This window comes from Dryobates pubescens, chromosome 28 (assembly GCF_014839835.1).
Source record: "Dryobates pubescens isolate bDryPub1 chromosome 28, bDryPub1.pri, whole genome shotgun sequence".
NCBI classification, from domain to species: domain Eukaryota; kingdom Metazoa; phylum Chordata; class Aves; order Piciformes; family Picidae; genus Dryobates; species Dryobates pubescens.
In genome coordinates this window covers 11,583,675-11,606,829 of record NC_071639.1, presented here as the reverse complement: position 1 = coordinate 11,606,829, position 23,155 = coordinate 11,583,675, and the positions used below count along the sequence as shown (strand labels likewise).

At 46.5% G+C, this 23,155-nt stretch overlaps 1 protein-coding gene across 3 annotated transcripts in view; it reads left to right on the top strand.

Moving 5' to 3' along the window:
• SOBP (sine oculis binding protein homolog) overlaps window positions 1-23,155 on the top strand; it is a 114,155-nt gene that overhangs the window by 49,363 nt on the left and 41,637 nt on the right. For 2 of the 3 annotated variants that reach the window (XM_054174113.1, XM_054174115.1), the window contains exon 5: window positions 18,448-18,543. The exons of the other annotated variant lie outside the window; for it this stretch is intronic. In XM_054174113.1, the coding sequence (XP_054030088.1) occupies window positions 18,448-18,543 (96 nt within the window). The remainder of the gene's footprint in view (window positions 1-18,447; window positions 18,544-23,155) is intronic. 3 annotated transcript variants of the gene reach the window in all.

Sequence of the window (23,155 nt, the reverse complement as noted above, 5' to 3'; positions counted from 1 at the left end):
TGTGTGCTGTGGGTATTCCAGGTCTGTTCATTTTTTTTCCATGTAAGTAATTCCATAGCATAAGAGAGGTGATCCCCAGTGTGTGGGGAGGCAAGCAGGGACGTACAAAACCAGAAGGTGGTCTGATCTAGCAGATCCAGCAAGAGTGGTTTAAAAAGCCCTTTTCAGTTTGGTTCTTAAGATCTGCTGCTGCCTGCAGTGAGCTTTCTACAGCAGCCAGTGCTTGATGCTCAAGAGGGAAGAAAACTTACTCAAAAAGAAAATGACCCCCAGAGACTTCGGTGGGCTCTCAGCATTTGGTCAGCCTCAGCTGCATGTGGTGGCTTCACTCTCTTGTGGAGCAACTCAGTTGTAGTTTTAGAATGTTAAGGGTCAAATACTTCTCTTGAGTGGTGCAACCAAACCTAGAGATTCATGCTCACCTACTAGCACGTGGTGAGGACACTGTATCTTCTGAACCATCTAGAGAGAAATGGCAGCTCTTGGCACAGCCAGTGGGTTTTACTTCTTTGCCATCACTGCATTCTCCTTTCTGTGTCTCAGAGCTGCAGAGACGTTCCCCATTTCCCCTGTTATCACAGCTTGTGACTGACAGTAGCAACAGACTGTGGATTTGGGGGGGTCTCACAGAAGCCAATGGAGCTATTGAAGGTGATCTTGAAAGCTCTGGGTAATACAGCTAGTTAAAACTGTAGCATCAAAGTTTGTTTAGCCAAGGCTAGCATTCTCTGCCCTTGTTTTTTCTTGTTGGGTGTTGATCTCAATTTCAGTAACAAAAGAATTTAAAATGTTGAAGGTCCTGCTGAGAGTCTAGACAGAATGATTTCCTCACATCTAGAGCTGCCCTTTCCCTTCTCACTCATGTTGTGTTTTAGGGAAGGTGTCTGTGTAATCTTCAATACTTCAGCAAGCTCCCATTGCAGTGGTGGTGTTTTCTAGGATGCTCATTTGTAATTGTCTGGATTCCTCTGAGCAGCTCTGCATTCCTTAGATTGGGAGAGAAAGATTTAAACTCCTGCTGAAAGGCATCACGAGAGTAATGTCATTGCTGGTTACTTCATGTTATCTCCAGGAGTATAATCTGAATTGTTTTCCTGGAGAGCTCAGAAGTGCAGGAAGGAAGGAAAATGAGGAATCAGAGCGAAATCTCTCTCTGTTGTACTCCTCATGGTATTTGCATGCTTCCATCTGCACATTTATGTGTTTCAAATCCAGTTGCCTTGTTTTGGCCCAAGTCAGGGTATTGAAAGTCATTGAGCTTCAAGAGCACTGTGCTTCCTCACAACAGGAGTAGAACAGATGTGAACAGACACCTGGAATGCCAGAGAGGCTGTGACCTCCTGGCTTTCCAAAGCCCTTCAGTGATCATGTATGAGAAGAAAAGCTAGTCCATCTTCAGGAGAGATGCGTATGTGCTTTGCCCTTCCATCTCTCAGCCAATGTAGTATGACCAGGTGTGCCTGCTGTGGGTGGCAAATCCAACCCTTCTCTGAAGTCTCTCACCAGTTTTGGAAACAGTTTGTTAACCTTTTTCTGGAGGTACAAATAGGAGCCCACGCTGATTTCCATGGGTTACTTTCAAGGTATGAAAAGAGATCCAGAGCTCCCATCTCCAAAGTCGGTTCCCAGAGCCTGATTTCAGGGGGGCATAAAACTCCTAACAAGACCTTCTCTGTAGCAATTCCTCCAGGCTGCTCTAGTGTGGGAATGTTTGCCCCTTTGTTGTTAATAGCTGGTGAATGTGTCCTTCCAGAATGGACTTCTCCTGAATTCATGTGTGGCTTTGGCTTGCACACCACCCAGCTTGGTGACTGCAGAGAGTCCTTTTCTTTCATTTGTTTTTTGCATGTTTATTGAACCTCTAACCTTTTGTGTTGTGAGAAACAATGGGTAGTTAGTGGATAGTTAGTAACATAAAAAGAGCTGGTGACATAAAAACACAGCAGCCTACACAGACTACTATTCCTCCTCTACTCTATTCATCCTCTTTTTTTGTTGTTGGTTGGTTGTTTTTTAAGTGGATAAGTCCTTGTTGTTTAATAACTTCGTAAGAGCTGTTCCAAACCTCTGATTGCCCTCCACTGGTACCATTTCCCTTAGTGCAGACCATGGCCTGGTTTGAAGGAGAAGCCTGCCATGTATTTAACAGAACATCTGAAAGGGAAGGTTTATCCAGTGTGGAGATGCAATTAAAGTCGATTGTTGAAAATGAGCTAACATCAGCAGTAATTAGTGCTCCAGGCAAGAACTTGTTCATTTCCCCTTTCCTTCCTTCTCTTTTATTTTCATATCTTTGATAGGAGAGGTGACAAAATATCTGGCTGAGCATTAAATGCTGTTTCTTGTCTGTCTTCCTCCCAAAAGCATGACAGCCATGTCCCCCTTCCCCTCTGCCATGGTGAGGAAGTTGGTGGACACAGGGCAGGGGCAGAACCATCCAGCCGTGCAGATAAGCTAAGTTAGCTGAGGACTGTGTTTTGTCCTCTATGGCAACGTTCTGTGCAGGGCAGTCACCCTTCCAGGGGAGCCCCAGAGGCACAGGGCTGTGATGGGAGTGGGCTGAGTGCCCTGTCACAGGACTCTTCTGGTGCCTTTTGGGCAGTCCCAATGAGCAGCTGAGTTTGGAGATGCTGACATGACCGTGTCAGAGGAGGGAAACTCCCTGTCAGCTGAGGGATGTGGTGGAGGCTAGGAGAAAGCTTCCCCATGGGATGCCTTTTTCCCTCAGCTCCCCCTTCCCCTTGGGATCAGGCAGGCTCTTGCCTGGGAGAAGCAAGTTGGACTCAGGAGCAGACAAAAGTGTGCTAACCCTGCTGAGTGCCCGTGGGATGCTCGGGCGCTGTCCCACCACAAGGTTCTGCTCTCCACAATCTGTAGCTGTCAAGGAAGCTACTGGAGCTGGAGACCTGCCTGGGGAGCTGGTGTCATCTCAAACAGCAGTGGGGCTGGACAGGAGAGGTTTTTCCCAGACATTAGCTGAGCCCTCAGAGCATGCAGGGGAAGCACACAGGTCAGCCCTGACAGCTTCAATGCTCAGCTGTGTGAGGAGTTAATTCCTGTGGCATCAGGGAGGAAATGTGACATCTCCAGTCATGGCTTTCCTTATTGAGGCAGTTCCCCTGCATCCTAAAAATGTCATCCCACCTTATGTTTCCCTTCCCTCCTTTGCTTACTCACTACACTTCCTCTTCCTACACATACATGCACATATGGAACCCCTCAGTAGGTAGGAAAGGAGATGCACTACAATTTCACCTAGCTCAGCACCACACAGTGAGATACATGTTAAAAAGTCCAGGAAGAGTGGGCATCAGACCTCTCACACAGCCACTGCCCTTGTGGTCAGTACACCAGGAAGGACTGGTGGTTCATTGCTCCTCAAGAAGGTGATACTGGCTACTGCTGGAGAAAAGTCTGGGCTAGGGTACCTTAGATCTGACCCAGTGTGACTATTTTTACATGAAAATAAAGAGTCCCAGTTTCAAGGTTGTGGTGGGAAAAAAAATCAGGCATCTGGTCCAACCAGCAGAGGAGAGTTTCCTACCATATGCTTCCACTACCTTCAGCCCAAAGAGCTGGGGGAGTAGGAGACACAGGACTGATCGCAGCTTGAAGGCTACTGTGCTGGGCAAGGAAGAGAGCCACAACTGCTTTTTGGCTCTTGCCCACCCCCACCTCAAGTCCCTTCCTAGCACAGGCTGCCTGGCACAGCAGGGGATGGGGGCTAGGATTTGAATGTTCTCTAGCTAGAAGCCACACACTGGGGTTGGGGATCATTGTCCTAGGAGGGCCCAGCCATGCTGGTTGTGAAAGCCCCAAAGACGAAGTCAGGGCTGACACTCCCTCTTTAACTCGAGCCACTCTGCTTTTCAGCACCATGCCAGGAGTTGTCAGCTTTAACTCCGGCTTTTTTGTTGGCTTGTGTCACAACCTAATAAGTTATAGGCCAGCTTCTCCTGTCGATGTTTTTGCTGCACAGAAGGCTTCACATTTTGTAAGCTTTTACAGCACAGCTGTGCTCAGAGATAAAACAGAATGTGTATACAGTACAGTATGCATTCAGCTGAGGCACTAGCTTCTTCCCACCATATGTATGGAGCCGGTGTGCATTTCACTCCGACACCTCACTGCCAAAACTGCCAGAAGCAAATAAACAAATGGCGGAGGAGAGACACCATATGACGCGGTGCCAGGCACATGACCTGACTTCCAGAGAGAGACCCTGCCTGCTTCCAAAGGATTAGAATGGTCCAGTTAAACCTTGCCTCCCTGCCACCCTGCTGAATGTTCTGCTGCTGTGTGCTGGGGAGGGTGCTGCTTGGTAAAGAATGCTCCGAGATTCCCCCCCTGCCCCGGTCCTGCTAAGCAGCTGATGTTGGTCAGAGGGCTGGAGCACCTCTCCTGCAAGGACAGGCTGAGGGAGTTGGGGCTGTTCAGCATGGAGAAGAGAAGGCTCCAGGGAGACCTTGTGGCAGCCTTCCAGTATCTGAAGAGGGCCACAGGAAAGCTGGTGAGGGACTTTTTGTGAAGGCATATGGTGACAGGACAAGGGACAATGGTTTTAAATTAGAGAAGGGTGGATTTAGGTTGGATGGTGGGAAGAAGTCCTTTACTATGAGGGAAGTTAGACACTGAACAGGTTGCCCAGGCAGGTTGAGGGTGCCTCATCCCTGGAAGTGTTTAAGACCAAGCTGGACCAGGCTTTGAGCAGCTTGATCTAGTGGTAAGCATCCCTGGTCATAGGAGGGGGGTTGGAACTAGATCTTCAAGGTCCTTCCAACTCAAACCATTCTACGATGCTGTGTTGCAGCCCCTCATGCTCAGTACCCACTTCCCCTTTCTTCAATGCCAGTGATTCCCCATCAGGTTTCTAAACCAAGAGAGAGGAACAATGGAGATGTGTGAAGCAGTCTAATTCTGGAAGGAATGCTACTGTAAAGAGAGAGAACACATGTAATTAGGGTAATGAGATTAATAATATTAGCAACAATTTAACCGTTAATATACAAACAATGCAAGTGAGACAAATGGTTGTTCCATCTCATTCCCCACAAAAAAGAAAACACCTCACTGAGTTGCTTTTCACAGCATGGCTGGGGAAGATGCCTGTACCAGGCTGACAGGAGCCTTAATTACATGGTTAGATGTAATGAATTGAAATTCTAATTCTATTCTTGCAATCCCCACTCGATGAAAAGAGGTTTCCTTAGCTTCTTTTCCCTCTGACCAGCCTGTTCTTGGCAAAGAAAAGAAGATGATGGCCAGCATCACAGTGCTGCTCCTGCTAGTGGTACTGGGAAGCAGGTTTTCCTGTCAGCCTCTGTCCTCTGCTGGGCTGAACGCCTGTCACTGGCCTGGTGGTTAGCTTGCTAGCTTTGGCCTCGCTGGGCACAAGATAAAGACCTTAACATCTTGGTCAGGCAATGGGGAATTTGTGGAGCTGTGCATGGTGGCTGAAAGGCCAAAGGCCACAATTCTACTGGTTTCTCCAGGCTGCTTTCAGACAGACCCTGCCCTCAAATGAGATAGACAAGGCTCTGCACTGGTGACAGAACAGGCAGGTGCTTGATTTCCAGCCTGGGAGTGGAGAGACACCAGGAGCACTTTGCTCCCTAAATATTGCAAAGCCCACCTGCCTGCTTCAAGCCCAGCCCTTGAGTGGAGGAGTCAGGGTGTGATTTTGGCAGCTCCCAGCTCCATAGCTGTGGTACCTACTTTGCAGGGGAAGGTCCTTGTCCCAGCTCCATCTCCTTTCTTCCCTGTGGAAGCAGTAGCTCCATCTTAGAAAAAAATGGGACAGGCCTATGGCAGCAGATCTATTACACAGGCCACCAGCTGGGCTTGGGTAGGCCCAGCAACACAATGGGTGCACATTTAAGGTCACACCAAATAGTCCAGTGGACAGTGAGGAAGCATTAAAAGGGGCCAGAGTTGTACACAAGGTTATTGGTACTTGTCAGGCAAGAGGTGTTATATAAGTGACCAGCACATCAGAGGTGCAATGAACCCATGGAACTGCCACTGCCACCCTGAAATGGTAGGGGTGGTGTGGACACACTCCTGCCGGCCCATGAGGAGACAGCAGTGTGAGCCAGGAGCGTGCAGGAGCCTGGTGCAGACTCAAGGGATGCTTTTCATGACAGGAGCTGTGAGGGAGAAGTAGGAAGGAGCAAATCAAGATTACAGGAGAGGTGGCAAAACAGGCAAGCCTCTGCCCTGTGATGAAGAGCCAGGTAGGTTGGGTGAGGGTCAAAAGTGGCAACCAAGCCGTCTGAGTCAGTGCAGAAGACAAAAAAATGGTGAATCAATTTTTACCTCCTCCCTTTTGCAGTGGTATCATCCCCATTTTAAAGCCTGTCTTTAAGAGTTGGGGTAGTAGAATTACTACTTTTTTTTTCTTTCTCTGTAATAACAGTGCCAAGACTCAAAACCAAAGGTGCAGGCTGATAAACTCCGTGGCCTGAAGTAAACTGTTGGGAATAGCGAGAAGTGGATTCCTTTAGGCTCAGAAACTTGGCCAAGGATCTACCCACAACAGCCCCCCATGGAAGATGGTAGTGAATGTAACTAGGAATAAAGAGATGTTTTTCAGCACCTCTCATCTTATTGTGACAGAAAGGAGAAAACTCAGAACAGGACTTGTCAGATCCCAAGGGAAGGTGGGAAATGAAATTATGGTCAGTTGCCTCCCATTGCCTGAAAAGATCTGTGTGCTCTGAACTTTCTACTGAGTTTGAGCAGACAGTTTCCTGGTTTGAGACATGATATATGTTATTGGAATCCCTGCAGGTGACAGAGGGTTGCAGTGAGCATTGGAAAACACAGGCACACCACAGTGATTTAGAGAGAACTTTCTGCCAGCACTGGGAGCAAGCTCAGAGAAGTTTGAGTTATGTCCCATTTGTCAGTGAGAGCATGGCATCCCCCATGGTCATGATTTCTCCTCCTTAAAAGAAGAGTGGAAACCCTGGAAAAGGAGGGCTGCCTCATTTGGATTAGCTCAGCCTATTACTCTGAAATGGCTTTGAAAGGAAAACTTGGAATAAAAGCCTGGGGGGAAAAAAAAAAGGTGGCAGGGGAGGAGGGAGGAGTCCTGGACCTGGTATCAGACCCAAAAGCAGTGGCAGCAGCGTGACCTCAGTCCCTAGCCTCCAGCTGGGAATTATAACGAATGCTCCTCACCAGCAGCCAGGTTTTGCCTTTGTCCTGCTTGTATCTGCTGCTATCCCACCTTTTATTGCAGCCGTTCATCACCAGCGGGAAGACTGGGAGATGACATTAAGGTTGTAGATGTCATTTATATCAGAGCTTCCTCTCCTTTCTTTTCACCCTCTCCTTGCCTGTTCTCCTGCACACTCTTCCTTCCTGTTGGGCTCTGCCCCCCTCTCCTTACCACTCATTCTCCTGCCCCTAAGAGATTGCTTTAATAATAGTACAGCCCCTTTGTTTCCATGTGTGAGTGGCCCAAGTGGCATGTTGCTTGAAACCAAAGCAGGGAGAGATTTCTGTTTTCACCTCTTAAAAGGCCACAGAAAATGCAGGGAACAGGATCCCTCCTGCCTTGCACAGCTCCCAGACAAGCATTTCTGGCTGTGAAGGAGCTTACAGGCACAGCCAATTGGAGAGACATCTTTACTACCCAGACCTGCCCATTGTTTTTCCTTCTCTGCATTCACATGCCACCAGGATGGGTATTAAAGAAAAGAAAGACTACATGTAGAATTTACCAGCTGTTTAACTCTTATTGTTACCTTCTGGATCGATCAAACCCGTTGCCTCTTAATTGGATATTGACTGTTGTGAGGCAAATAAGGCAAGCTGTCAGCGAGGGGAGGGATGGGGCACGAGGTTTATCTTAATGGTATGTTGATCATGACTAGTCTATAAAAGCCAGTGGGAGAGGAGTTCATTAAACCACCCTGCAATTGCTTAAAAAAAAAAGAAAGAATATGCTGTGAGTCGAGATGATTAATCATAGATGTGACACTGCAATCAGAGGAGAACCACACTGGTGCTCTGCTATTTACAATGCCAAAGTCTGAAAGAAGCAGATGCATTGGAACAAATTCATTAGGGACAGTGATTTGTTTGGTCTGTGAGCCTTAGCTAACCATAACCAATATTCAAGGATTTTGTTTTATTCCTCCCCCCCCTTCATTTATTTATTTATTCCCCCCCCACTTTGGTGTTGTATTTTGGTTTTCTGCTTCCATTCCTTCTCTGGCAGGTTGATTGGAAGGGTGTGCTTGCACTGCACAGAAGTCTTTTGTCTGTGCTGGGGAACTCTTGTAGATTTAGACTAGATACTAGGAAGAGAATTTCCCAGGGAGGGTGGTGAGCTGCTGGAGCAGGTTGCCCAGGGAGTTGTGAATGGATGAAGCTTGAGGAGGGCAGATTGAGAGTGGAGATTAGGTAGAAATGCTTGACAGTGAGGGTGGTGAGACACTGGAACACTTGAACACCTAGAGGTGTTCAAGGCCAGGGTGGATGAGCATCCTGGTGTAGGGGAAAGTGTCCCTGCCCATTGCAGGGGGCTTGAAACTAAGTGATCATCAAGGTGCCTTCCAACCTAATGCATTCTGTGAAATGGCAGCGGTGAGAAGGGATGGCTGAACCCCACAGAACACTTTGGGAAACACTTTTATCTCATGAAGTACAATAAGCAGGGAATGGGAAGAGAGAGGGAGAGCTGTGCTGATGTGAGCTGCCCATTATCAAAATGGAATCTGCTGGGAAGTCTGTAGTATATTTTCATTCCTTTCCTGGCCATATTTTAGGAAGTGTATTGAATATGTTGCAATAACTGTCAGGCATGGTCCATTAGTGTCTCTGGGTCAGGCCTGTCATCTATCAGGAGGGAGATTAGTAGGACAGACTCACTTTTATGGAGGTCCCACACAGCTGTGACTTGTCAAAGAAACGTTCAAAGAGGCAATAACCACAGTTTATTTCAAATTATCACAATGCTAAGTGTTTGTTATCATCTTTATTCTCTGACAATCCTAAACTGCTCATTAAAAATGGATGATCTAGGTAAAGGTTTGTGCAGCTTGAAAAATTAGCTTTTGAGACAGCCACCTGAACACTTCCCATGTATCATCGTGCTGTGAGCTGTCAGGGAAAGGGTAGCACAGTCCTGCAGAAGCTGCTAAAGCTGCAGGAGATGCCTGGTTATTAGCCAGGTGCAGAACTCTGGAATGTAATGGGAAAAGGAGATTTAAAGGGGAGTTTTCATTTGAGAGCATATGGCAGTTCCCTGCTGAAGCAGCTGGCTTGAGGCTGGACCACCTTTGCTTGCTTGTGGGCCTTGAATGTCTCAATCCTACTCCTCTTCTTATAAAAATCAGGAGAGTAGTCCAGGGCAGGGGACACCTCTGTTTGTGCTTCAGTTGCTCTTTCTGGATGCATTGCGAAACCAAAGGCAATCATCACTTATTCCTAAGTACCTTATGACTGTGGTAGAAGGGGCTACAAATGTGGAGCATTGCACATGTGCTGCGTGAACAGCAAGTCCCAGTTTTGCCTGGAAGGATGAGAAGTCCAGCAGGAAATCAAACTTCTATACAGCAGATGACACAAAAGGAAGGAAGGGGAGAAAAAGGTTTATAGAATCCAGAAAGAGGAAACCTTTTCTCTCTCTCTTTCTTTCTTTCTTTTTCTTTCTTTCTTTCTTCCTTTCTTCCTTTCTTTCTTTCTTTCCTTCCTTCTTTCTTTCTCTCTTTCTTTCTTTCTTTTTCTTTTTTCTTTCTCTCTTTCTTTCTTTCTCTCTTTCTCTCTTTCTCTCTTTCTCTCTTTCTCTCTTTCTCTCTTTCTCTCTCTCTCTCTTTCTCCCTTCCTTCCTTCCTTCCTTCCTTCCTTCCTTCCTTCCTTCCTTCCTTCCTTCCTTCCTTCCTTCCTTCCTTCCTTCCTTCCTTCCTTCCTTCCTTCCTTCCTTCCTTCCTTCCTTCCTTCCTTCCTTCCTTCCTTCCTTCCTTCCTTCCTTCCTTCCCTCCTTCCTTCCCTCCTTCCTTCCCTCCTTCCTTCCTTCCCTCCTTCCTTCCCTCCTTCCTTCCCTCCTTCCTTCCCTCCTTCCTTCCCTCCTTCCTTCCTTTTTCTTTCTTTTATTTTCTCTCTTTTTTTCCCCCCTTTCCTTTTTTCCCCCTTTAATTTCTTTATTCCTGGAGTAATTCTTGAGTGACTTTTAAGCCTAGTAGGATTATGACTTTAGCAGGCGGTAGGGTAGTGCTGTTATTAGTATTTCCTTTTGATTCACACAGAATGTTCCATACATTACAACAGAGTTTGCAGCTTAAACATGAACTGTGGATAATTTTATACCCTGAAATTCTGAGTGAAAAATTTTAATACATAAAGCTGGACCACTCAGAGCCACAGTCTGTGGAAGCTAAGCATTACTCAAAGAAAAGAGAACAGAGCCATAAATCACCATTTATCAGATTTGCAGGCACATTTGTTGGGATTTGTGTGTGTGTTTCAGTTATGCAAAGAAATGAACATGACATCCCTCAGTTGCTTTGACAAGGATAATTTCAGAAACACTGCCCCTATCATTCCACAGCTTGGCACCTTCCTCTTCTTTGTCATAATGCATTTTCCCCTGGGGTGGCTCTTCTCAGCAAAAACCTCCTCTTTCCCAGAGTTTTTACACCTGTCCAGAGAGGGACAATGAGGGGGTGTGGATTTGGTTTAGTCAGAGCAGCAGGTTTGACCTGGTGACTGTTTCTTTTTGAAGCTGGGGAATATTTCTTCAGTCAGCACAATGGAGGAGGCTGCAGGATATTCTGAATGGTTTTAATCATGTTAGCCAGATCGCTGCCTCCTGAATGTATTTCCACACCAAACCTTCTCCTAAATGTGGACCTGGGACTCCTTTCTAACCCGGGCTGCCACCATTAGTGGCATTGTGTTCAGAGTTTGTATTTGCTTTTGAAACAGCAACTAGGATTTGACCATAGGTTAGAGTTTGGGTCTAAATTCATCACTGTCTATAATGGACACTGTAACATACAGGACCCAGGAGCAGCTGAGTGCCTGAGAGAGATTTCAGGGGAGGCTGTGGGTAGATCCCAGGTGACAAAATGGCACAAATCTGTCACCAGCAGCTTGCCCTCTGCTCGTGGCTTCAGAAGGGCATGCACACTGTCCCCAGTCTTTGCTTGCCACACTGATATTGTTCTGTTAGCTTCTGCCCACTGGTGACTTCTTCCAGCCTAGGCAAGATCTCAGTTCCCAACTTACATGTGGGGTGGAGATGTGCACGTGTGCGTTGGTACATGCGTTTGTGTGCAGGGAGACAAGAGCAGGCAGCAAAAGAAGGCAGCAAAATCCCTCCTGGTTCTCCTCTGCATGCTTAATAAAGATGTTATAAGAGGGCATGTTCCCAGTTTCTTTTTAACTTTGTAGTTCACCTCCAGTAGACAGATTGTCTCATGGACCACTTCCCCTCCCCTTGGCGATCAAATAACATTCCTGTGGTGACTACAGCAGTTGCTTACATGGAAAAATAACATTAGGAAAGTATTTAATGTATTTTTAGCTGTCTTTAAATGCATTTTAGCAGCTGGAAACAAGGGGAGTTAGTAGCACGTGACCTGCAAGCTTTCCCTAGACCACCACCAAGTGTGCAGAGAGCCACTGCTGGCAGAGGGACCCCAGGCTGGGAAATGCTGAGCAGGGAGGTCACCTCTAACCTGGGGTTGTCATAGGAGGTCAAACACAAGCGAGAACCTCAGTTTTAGTGGGATGTCAATGATAACGATGTAATAATTAGCCAGTGTGGTTTCAGGTCCTTCCTCTTCACTGTTGTGAGTTGTGGGAGATTTTATAAAACACTGCTTTGGCATGTTTCAAAATACCTGGGACTTGATCAGAAAGCTTGAGAAGATTTTAGAGGCTTGGAGTGGCAAAATATTACAATGGCAGAGATTACTGAATAGAGTGCAGCTAGCTGAGAGAGGCAACCAGCTAATAAATGCTGCTTATTCCATCAGGAGAATCCTGAAATCCCTGTGAAGAGCAAACCTCTCATCAAACATTAGCAGGAGCTTTCCCCGAGGGAAGAGGTTCCCTGAGCCGAGGGCTCACTCACTGCTATTAGAGCTACCCATTGCTGAACCGGGGATGTCCTCCCTGCACTGTTGTCCTTGGCCCTGCACTGTTGTCCTTGGCCCTGCTCTGTGTCCGGCAGAGCCACGACCCAGCACCCCAAGCCCAGGCTCCCCTGCTGCCCCAGCCCACAGCAAGGGCATTCATATTTCTGGGAGGAATGCACTCAACAGATGGAAGTGCAGGCCTATTTTTGCTGTGGCTGCTATGATGCTGAATGTAGAGAGCATGACAATTGATTATCTGGGACCACAGCAACGCACAGGAACTAGAATTTCAAGGATTAGGCTCTCCCCGAGGATTTCCTTCGAGTTCCAGTGCAGGGAGAGATAACCTTTGTGGGGGAAACGGAAACATGGCTTTCAGCTCCCATCTGCAGCCAGGCTCCGGAGACAATAGATTAAGGGTGATGTGAACTTCCTCTGTTCATCACCGCGGGACAGAGGCTCCGCACACTCATCTCTGCTTCTATAGCAACGCCAGGCAGCTTTGCCCTGCTTGCTTTCTTTTTATCCTCCCAGAGATGTTCAGCCTGGAGAAGAGAAGGCTCCGGGGAGACCTTTTAGCCGCCTTCCACTACCTGAAGGAGGCCACAAGAAAGCTGGAAAGGGGACTTCTTACAAGGGCTTGTAGTGAGAGGATGAGGGGGAATGGATTGAAGCTTGGGGAGGGCGGATTGAGACTGGAGATTAGAAAGAAATTCTTGACAGTGAGGGTGGTGAGACACTGGAACAGGTTGCCCAGGGAGGTTGTGGATGCCCCCTCCCTGGAGGTGTTCAAAGCCAGACTGGATGAATCCTTGAGCAACCAGGGCTGGTGAGAGGTGTCCCTGCCCAGGGGGGTTGGAACTAGATGATCTTTAAGGTCCCTTCCAACATAATCCATTCTAGGAATCTGTGTTCAGCTAACATCTGTGTTTAACATGTCAGGGGGGTACCAGTCCCATGGTTCATCTGTTTTAAAAGACATTTTTGGCAATTAGGTGGTAATTTTATCCTGAATAAGCATATTCTGCCCCTCTGCATTACTCAAGTGGCTATTGCTCTTAGAAAATAGATGTTAGGTGTTTTCAGTTCAGTGGCAGTAAACTTTTGTGTACCAAGCAGTGAGATTTCATTGCAAATGCATTGTCCCATTTTAGTGGAAGCTTTGCATTAACAACTTCCACCTTAATAAATTATTCTGCTCAGCCTGCCTTGTGATGTACAATATCATCAGATCCTACCTCTTACAGGAAAATGTAAGCACAGATTACCTCTCCCAACACTAAGACTGCATAAAGAGACTTAGTGTGAAGCTAAGGAATCCTCTGTCTGGATCAAGATAACTTTTCTCTCAGGATAAGGAGAAGCAAATGTCTGTGCACTTCAGAGAGGAGGAAGTTCTGTAGCTAGTGCTGCCTCTGTCTTGTTAAAAAAGGGAATCTTGAGTTAACATATAGTCTGTTTCCAAACTATTGGCATCTTTCACAAATATAGGCTGGCTGGCTTACAAACAGATAGCACAGTTTGTGTAGCCAAGGATAGTTGTCATCATGCACTTATTAATGAGTACACATATCTCTGAACATCAAATGCTGTGCTATTTTCAGAGAGATCCTTTTAGATCTTGTTTTCTGTTCTTTTAAATTTTTCCCCCCTTACCCTCCTGACATTTTCCTTCAAAGCTCAGTGGTAGAAAGAAGAGAGGAAAGCGACCCAGGGAAGGAGATGTTTTCATCTGTCCAGCTTCCCCATGTCAGGAGCTACTCTGTGCATGTCATTCCTGACAGATGTTTGCCTAATCTGCTCTTGAAAAACTCCAGTGATGGGGCTTTGACAGTCTCCTTAGGCAATCTGCTCCAGCACTTTGCTGCACCCATCATTAAGAAGGGTTTCCTGCTATCTAACCTGCAATTAAAGGCCACCGTTTCCTGCTCGAGCCCTTCCTCAGCCTGACCTTACAGCCAAGCCACCCTGCCAAGTCCCCTGCCGTTTCCTCACTAGCTGTTCCTTGCCAGCACTGCTCCTTGGGTGATGTGCTCTCTTCTGCCAGGAGTAGCCAGGGCCATGTGAGTGCCTCTGGCTTTGTTGAGTGTCCAGCCCAGCACCCCGGGGGCGGGCGGTGGGCAGCTTTCCCTCTCCATCCCGTGCAGCTGACGGGAAGGTGGCTGCCTGCCAGCAGAGGCTATTGAATGAGGAGATTCAGGAAATCCCAAGAGAGGAGCTGCCACAGTGAAGTTGCAGCAGTTTTGTGCTGATAAATCTAGCAGCGCACACCACGGTCCCAGGCTTCAGAGCAGGAGCTGAAGCCTTTTTAGCCCTGGAACAAAATGTGCTGTGAGAGCAGTCGTAGCATATCTTGCATATATGCAATCAATCCCATCCAGCATTGTGAGCACACATTGCTTGGTGCTCTCATTTCTCTAATGATTGTGTAGCAGTTTAAGAGCATTTTTACAAAAGCAGAGAGACCACAGGTTTGGCTTGTTTTTTTTTTACCCCAGTTGCTTCCTTTTAAACAATAACAGGTGAAATATATCCCATGGAAGCCTGACAGAGAAGCTGTAGATGCCAGCCTGCTGTGAGCAAGGTGGGGATGCTGGGGAGCTGAGCCAGTCACTGGTGTGCTGAGGTGACTGAGAGTGAATCACTAGGAAAAGGACATGGACCTGAAGGAGCTGGTCCAGAGGAGGGCCACGAAAGTGATCAGGGGGTTGGAACACCCCTCCTACAAAGACAGGCTGAGGCAGCTGGGGTTGTTCAGCCTGGAGAATAGAAGGCTCCAGGGGACCTAAGGTATCCTTCCGCTATGTGAAGGGGGCTATGAGAAGGCTGCAGAGGGACTGTTTCCAAAGGCCTGGAGTGATAGCAAGAGAGAGAATGGTTTGAAATTACAGAAGAGCAGATTTAGATTGGATGTTAGGAACAAGTTCTGCACCATGAGGGTGGTGGAACACTGGAAGAGATTTCCCAGGGAGGTGGTTGAGGTCTCATTGCTGAAGATATTCAAGGTGAGACTTGACAGGGCTCTGAGCAACCTGATCTAGTTGAGGATGTCCTTGCTTACTGCAGAGGGGGTTGGACTAGATGACCTTTAGAGGACCCTTCCAACCCAGACCATTCTGTGATTCTGTAATATTACCAAGGCAAAGATAAACTCTGAGCCACTTTTAAAATACACTTAGAAGAGCGCAGAGTTTTTTCCTTCTGCTAATTATTTACAACTGGAAGACAAAAGTAATGAATGAATGTAAGGCAATGGAGAATTAGCTCAGACTGCTGCAAATAGGGTTTGGGTTAGTTTTTGGCTTGGGTTTTTTTTTTCAGTGGAGACCAGCTAGCTAATGTAGATGAAGCTTTGCTGCCTGAGGAAGTGACAGCAGTATGTAGCTGAACTGGTTTTGAGACTAGGACATTTTGGTGATGTTTGGAGCACCTCTTTTATGAGGACAGGCTGAGAGAGTTGGGATTGTTCAGTTAGGAGAAGAGAGGGTTCTGAGGAGACCTTATTGTGGCCTTACAATATCTTGAGGGGGCTACAAGAAAGCTGGGGAGGGACTTCTTAGGATGTCAGGTAGTGATAGGACTGGGGGGAATTAATCCAAACTAGAGGAGAGGAGATTTGGATTAGATGTCAGGAAGAAGTTCTTCACCGTAAGAGTGGTGAGACACTGGAACAGGTTGCTCAAAGAGGTGGTGGGAGCCTCATCCCTAGGGGCTAGGCTGGATGTGGCTCTGGGCAACCTGATCTTGTGGAAAGTGTCTGTGCCCATGGCAAGGGGGTTGGAGCTAGAAGATCCTTGAGGTCCCTTCCAACCCTGGCAATTCTGTGTGATTCTGTGAAGATCACGTTTGGATCAGCAAGGGTGAACAACCTTTGTGTAACTGGCAGTTGTGGGAAGAGGCTCAGGGTCAGTGAGGCTGTCTCTATGTTTTGACACGTGCGCTGCAAACACCCTGGGATCCATTTCCTTTGACAAGGTGTGTGCGTGCAGCAGGATAATGCTCCCATGGGTCACTGGCAGGTTACAATGTGCCAGCCATCATGTGCACAGTGTCTAGAATAGTGCCAAGATACAGTTTCAGGAGGCTGGGGGCACTGATAGCACTCAGAACCCTACCAAACACCTGTGCCCCTCGCAATGTCTCGCTAGCTCTGTCACCAAGCATCCCCTTGGCACCTGCGGCTCCGAGCTGCCAGGTCCATTTCTATTGGTGCAAGGCATTTTTAAGGCATTTGTACCCCAGTTGTCTTCTGATTGACCTGGAGGAGCTTCAGTGAGTTGCCCACATCCCTTCAGAGAGAAGAAAGGACAGAGTTTCTTTTCAAAACGAGAATTGGGTGGGTTTGGTTTGTTTTTTTCCACAAAACATGGTCAAATTTGGACTTTATCTTCCATGCAGCTTGGGAGGTAGATTTACTGTGTGAGACAGGTTTCAGTTGCAAACTAATAATTAGATGAATACATTTAAACCTTTGTCAATCTGAAAGTGATTTCAGGTGCTGAGGAATGCTCTGCCTTTTCCTTCTGGTTTGAAGGAAAAATTGTAAACATTTTCCACCCTGTAGGTACTGAGGGCAGTGAAAGAAAATACCTATGAGCTGCTAGGAAATGTGTAGAATAAAATCACTTCCCACTTCTTGTACAAATCATCAGTTGTAGGTACCACTCAAAACACACTTTTGGACAAACTCTGCACTTTTTTAAACGGTATTTTCTGCTGGGCAGAGTTTGTTCATGCCCCACGGCTGCCAAGCAGAACCCCAAGTTGAATCTTGCTGAAGTCAAGGAGGGGCTTTCAACACAACCCCTTCACGTGTTCCTAAAAGCCCAGGGTGCTGTTAACCCTTTGCTCCCCTTTTCCACCCGGGCAGAGGCAGCAGCCTGTTCGAAGACAAACAAGCCATAGAGCCTACAAGGTGTAAATATCTCTCACAAATGCCAAGGCTGAAGCAGCCTGGGCGTGGGGAGTGTGACACACAGCGACAGGCAGCTCAGGCCGCGCCGGCACTGAGCAGATGCCGCCATGCGCCCGCATCGCACCCGGGCACCCCTGCGCCCCCTGCCCCGGGAGGGGAGACACGAGGCAGCTGGAAGCATGGGAAGCAGCTGGAAGCATGGGAGGCAGGACTACCTGCTCCTCACCCCATCTCCTCCACCCTCGCCCCCCACTCCAGTCATTTCCCCCGCCGCCATCCAACCCTCCTCCTCCTCTCCCCCAGCTTCTTTGGGCAGGGGCTGATTTAAATAGGTTGGCAGGGAGCCAGGAGCTCATCATTTTAATGCAGTGTAAAATGGAATGTGCATAATTATATGCGAGCCATATGTGAGGGAGACAGCTCAGCTGTGAATTTCGGGAGGCTGCGAGAGAGAGCGAGCGAACAGTCAGGGATCAGATGAGATGGAGCGGAACGGAGTGCAAGTGTCACTCAAATGAACAGTGTAATGAGTGGATTGCTGACACTCCTCCTTTCACCTGCTTCTCCCTTTTTGCTTTCACTGGAAAGCAGAAAACACTGTAGGAAAGGGAAAAAGATACCCTAAAAAAAGAAAAGTCCTATGTGGAAGCAGGACTGCTGATGGGCTCTGGTAATGTCTCCATTGAAAGTTCAGCTTGCTTAATTAACAGCCTAGTTCCAAGTAACCAGCGAGTTCTGATGCATCTTTGTCATTAAATATTTTGACCACATTTGACTGAGGGATCATTGTTCTTGCTAGATGATTGCTCCTTTCAAAGCTTCCCTTAAACATGGAGGGAGAATCCCTTTATCCCTGACAGTATTACATGGAAAGGACAAGTATGAAAACCTATTTTTAGTTCTTTATTTATTTTAAACCATTTTTCGACCCTGAAAACAAATTTCCTAGGGGATCTCTGAAAAAGTTTAACTGAGTACCTATGCAATGTGACCCTGATAAATGCAGTGGAGTACATTGGGAAAAAAAAAACCCAAACAAGCCAACCAACAACCAACCAACCCTGAGTTACTTCAGTGTCCAGCTCAACTCTCTCATTCTGGGTTTGTCTTTTGTCGTTCTGATGATCACAGCACCGATGAATTTGCATGTTCAACCTCAGCTGTGTAAGAAAACCAGCATCCCAGGTTCTCGTCTCTGAAAGGTGTATTGAAAGAAACTTAATGCAATGATGTTGTATTGGGGGATTCCCATCTGTTTGAATGATCTGAGCTGTTGTGCTTTTAGCTATTTAAGATAACTAACTAACTAAATAAATACAATAAGTAATTTTTAATTCAAAGAAAAAAAAAAAAAGAAAAAGAAATTATTATTATTATTTTATTTTTTTTTACCTTCCATTATTTGTAAGTCCCTAAATAGGCCATTATATTTCCCTTCAGGCTAGAGATGAAGATGGACATGCTGAAAATTTTCCCCAGCAGCACTATGCTAAGGAAACTCCAAGACTTGCCTTCAAGAATAACTGCGAACTACTTGTAAGAATAACGTACTTACAACAAGTCTAGATTGTTACTTTAGCACAGTGAAAACCTTCTTTTTTTTTTCCTTTTCTTCTTTTTTTTTTATTTATTTATTTAAATTTTTTTTGGTTCATGATGACATAGAGTGTGAAATATGATAGGTTTTGTTTTAATGCTAGTTCTGCTCTGTCCGTGAACGATTTAAGATCTCAGATTGCTTGAAACAAAAAGAAATCTCTCGTGTCTGCTGCCAGCGCGTGAATGGCCTTGTGGTTCCACCTTGTCTTGCACGCTGCATCAGGGAGAGCAGTGCAGGGAGTGGCTGGTGGTACACAGAAAACCCCTCTTCCCTCAAGGCACCCCCAAAACTCACTCTCTCCCATCCACCTTTTAGCTCTGCCTTGTTTTCGGGCGGCGGTGCTGCGTTTTGTGCTGCTCGCACGCTACTCCCACCACAGCTCGCCTGTTCCTCCCCTTCCTAGCTGCATGCGGGCGGGAGCAGCCTCTCCACTCTCCTATCCTCACTCCTCTCTTCCTCACTTCTCTCCTCCCCACTCCTCTCCTCTCCTCTGCTGTGAGGAAAGAGTGAAAGCAAGGAAAGCAGATACAGGGAGCCTGGAGTGTTTACAAGGCGTAAGAGAGATGATATCATCTGTGAAAGCATCTCTGTTCCAAGGCAGGGTTAATTCACTGTTCATTTCAGCATTTGCAGCTAGGCAAGATTAAAAGCAAGAAGGAATGCCTATTACATTTCTATTAAATGATTCTGTTGGGACCTAATGGTCTTGATTAGCTTGCAAAAATGAGTGCTCCACGATGAGTTTTTCTGTTTGCCTAAAGTAAACAGAGAATGAATTGTAATACATTTAAGAGAGCTGCAGACACAGCTATCAGGAGGGGAGCTTGAGGTGATTTGGTGCAGCTCTCCCTCACATTTGCCTTTCTTCTTGGCCCTGCTGAAGTAAAATGCATTGTCTAGCTAAATGGAAAAGTTTGTGGAGAGTCAGAATGTTTGGGTTATGTTTTGAAACACCATCACTTTTTCTTTGGTCACTATAACTATAGAAGAGGTGGGTGGCAGTAGAGGATCAAGATGCACTTCCTCTGCGTTACAACCCCTGTCTGCCTTCCCTGTGGAGGATTCAAACCCTGTTCATGGTTCCCCAGCAAAGCCAAGCTGATGAGCCAACATTACAGAGTGCCAAAACCAGCCCTCAGGTTCAGGCAGTTGACCAGAGAAGCCCCGAGTGGAGGGCCAGTCCCCTCTACTCACACAGAGCATCTTGACCACACCTGGACTAGTGGACCTATAGGCTCTCCTACCCCTTAGGTGTCCTCCATGCTGATCCCACCCCTGATTAGGTAACGACAGTGGGGTTTTGGGCCATAGGTGTCACTCAGAAGGGTCAGTTTGTTCCCATCACCCAGAAGACCAACATTCCTCTTGGTTTCAGGGGCAGGAGGGTTATGTACTAAGGGGAGGAAACAGAAAGTAATTCACCGGTGCAGTCACAGTGCTTGTGCCAAAGAAGCCAAATAGCTTCAAGGCCAAGCTATTGGTGGTGCCACTGGTCACACCAAACCTGATGAACCATCCCAGCACACTGAGATGCCCCTGAAGTCAAGTGCCTCTTGGTGTTGGGGGAGTTCAGGACTCAAATTGTCAGACAGCACAGTATTAAATAAGTTGTGCATCATTTTGGTTGAAAATCTGCTTTACTTTTAGTGCAAGCAATCAATGAACCAATTAACCCCCTTTGTGCTATTAAAACCAAGCGTTCTTTTAATGCCCAGTTAATTACTCCTCTGTTAACATGTATTTACATATTTGCTTTATTATATCACTCCTGCACCTGGCAAAAGCTCAAGCCATCTAAGTTAGTCTTTCATGTGCTTTTTTGGACAAGTTTCAGTTCTTGTTTAAGGAAGTAATAAAAGCAATTTGTCATAGTTTTGTTTTTCCTATGCTATTGGAAACAAAATTGGCAGGGATGTGATCTGTACTCAATTTGTATGTGAAAAAAAAACCCCAACCCAACAAACTAGACAAATGAATGTGTAGCTCTGCTGTCTTTAAAGATGTATTTTAGGAACTTTCAGTGAAAATACAATGTTGAGTCTAGGCTTTGATGGAGAGGGAACTAGAGGCCGTGGGTTTCCTTCTCTGGTTTTTTTTTCCTTCTTGGCAAACAATGCTGTATAAAAATGTGCTTGAGATTAAAGCAAATTTCACAGGAACTGGCCATTAAGATAGCATCTTTCTCCTGAAGGGCAGTCACTATTCCTGTGTTTGTGCTAGGAATTGTCTCTTTGGGAGGGGAGAGGGGAAGAAATATGAAAGGCAGGCATGGGGACAGCTGCTTCCTCTAAAAAAGAAGTATTTTCCCGATGGTAAAAACCTGGAATCTCAACAGTGCAAAGTCAGATGCTTGGCTGAGTGAAAAGCTGAGATTTTTTTATTAATGAAAGAGAAACTGAAACTTGTTTATGCTTTTGAGTATCAGGAACATCCTTGGACTTTTCTCAGTGCAGTTGAGAGTGAGGACTGTAGCAGCCTGTCAGGTGAAACTGGAGATTTTGGCTTAAAAGTGCTCTCTTTGCTCCGGGGTTCAGCTGCTATTTTCCAGCAAGGTTTCTTCTGGCAAGCGCAGGCTCCTCTGTTTGGGAAATGCTGGTGCTGGGAGGGTGCTGCCAGGTGGGATCCATAGGTCATGCTGCTGCTGCTGGCTCTGCATGCCATGGCTGTCCCACAAGAGCAGTGCTGCGTGCCAACTTCCCAGGCATGCACAGCAAGCTTTAACTCCTCGGTACCTGGAGAGATTTGAAAGCATAGTGATGTAGGGGATTACAAAGTGAATGCTTTCTTCATCACTTAGTTCTCCAGAAGAGGACATAATTTGGGTTGTGAGGTAGAGCTCAGCTGGGTATTGGGTAGTGAGGTAAAACTCATCTGGGTTTTGGGTAGTGAGGTAAAACTCAACTGCGTTTTGTGTAGTGAGGTAAAACTCAGCTGGGTTTTGGGTAGTGAGGTAAAACTCAGCTGGGTTTTGGGTAGTGAGGTAAAACTCAACTGGGTTTTGTGTAGTGAGGTAAAACTCAGCTGGGTTTTGGGTAGTGAGGTAAAACTCATCTGGGTATTGGGTAGTGAGGTAAAACTCAACTGGGTTTTGGGTAGTGAGGTAAAACTCAGCTATTGGGTTTGGGGTTTTTTTGAGAGAGAGCTTGACAGAAAATAGGAGGAAGGAAGATGTATAATGCAAGGCAAAAGAAAGCCCTGAAGTGCTTATGGTAGCTCTAGAGAGTAAGCAGAGCAGTGAGAATCACAGATTGTGGTTGGTGTAGGCAGGCATTGTGCAGGGAGAGGATTAGGACACTCATTGCCCATGCTAATCCCGACGCGCCGTCTCATGCCGCGTGTTGTGAAGCACGGAGAACAAAGCAGCTAAGATGCAGTGCTCAGTGAGGACACCAAATTTTCCCTGTGAACTTCTGAGTATTTTTGAGAACCTTGCTTTCTTAAGTGTAGTTACCCATGATAAATACTGGGAACTACATAAAACAAATTTCTTTTTCAAGAGCCAGGCCAGCAAGCTGTCTTGGCCAGCTGTCCACTCCTCTCCCATAAGCGCTGCCTCAGGATTTTAATTTCTTATTCCACCAGTGGCTGGAAGCTTTTCTTTCATGCAGGTCTTTGTTTCCAGAAGGGAAAGGCAGAATTTAGTCCTCTGGAAGCTGATTGTTAGGGAGTAGTAGAGCCCAGCTCATAGTGGATGTGGAGAGAGAGATGGGATTAACTGCAGAGAAAGGGTAGGCTGGAGTGAAAAGGCCAATGAAAAGCCCACAGCCCCAGCTCTAGCCGGCTGGAATTCCTGAGCCATTGCCTAGAGAAAGGAAGAATCCATCTGGCACCTACCCAGGTTAGTCAGGGTAGGAAGAGCCATGCTTGGATGCCTTTTAACAAAAGTGGGAAAGAAAAACCAACAGTTCATCCTCCCCCTCCCGAGTTACCCAGAGTATTGAGTCAAGGGTTCAGATTGGCATGCTGCTGTACGAGCAGAGGAGAATTTGATGGGTTAAGGAAATTAAACCCCAGGTTGCTTTCCAGATCATTTGTTTATAGAGATGACCTGAGTGCCACCCACCACTGTGGGATTCTATGTAAAGCAAACAAATAGCCAAACAGAGCATAAACACCCTGGAAACAAAAAATTCATTTCCAGTCCCATACCCAGCTGTGATCCCCGCTTTTCCTGCAGTAAAATCATGATCTTCCCCTCTTTGAAATCAAAAAGTCTGCTCCTAGCAGTTCTGCTCTGGGAGGATAAATTCATCGAGTCCAATATGTGATGAATTATAGGATAGTCCTTGGAAGCTGTTAGGTAAAAGACACAAAACTAAACATTCCTGTTACTGGATTTAATGCAGACTTTGTCTTTGGTCACTAACAAAGAGGTATAGAAAGCTCTGAAAGCATCTGCAACATGAAATGCAAAATGTTCTTCTGTGAGCAGAAGGCCTTTGGGGAGGCTCTGGCAAGGCTGAGAGGAGCCAGAGCTACAGCTGATACTTTGATTAAAGTTGTGTTGCTTTGCTCTGCTGTTCCAGCACTAGAGATAGGGTCAGAAAG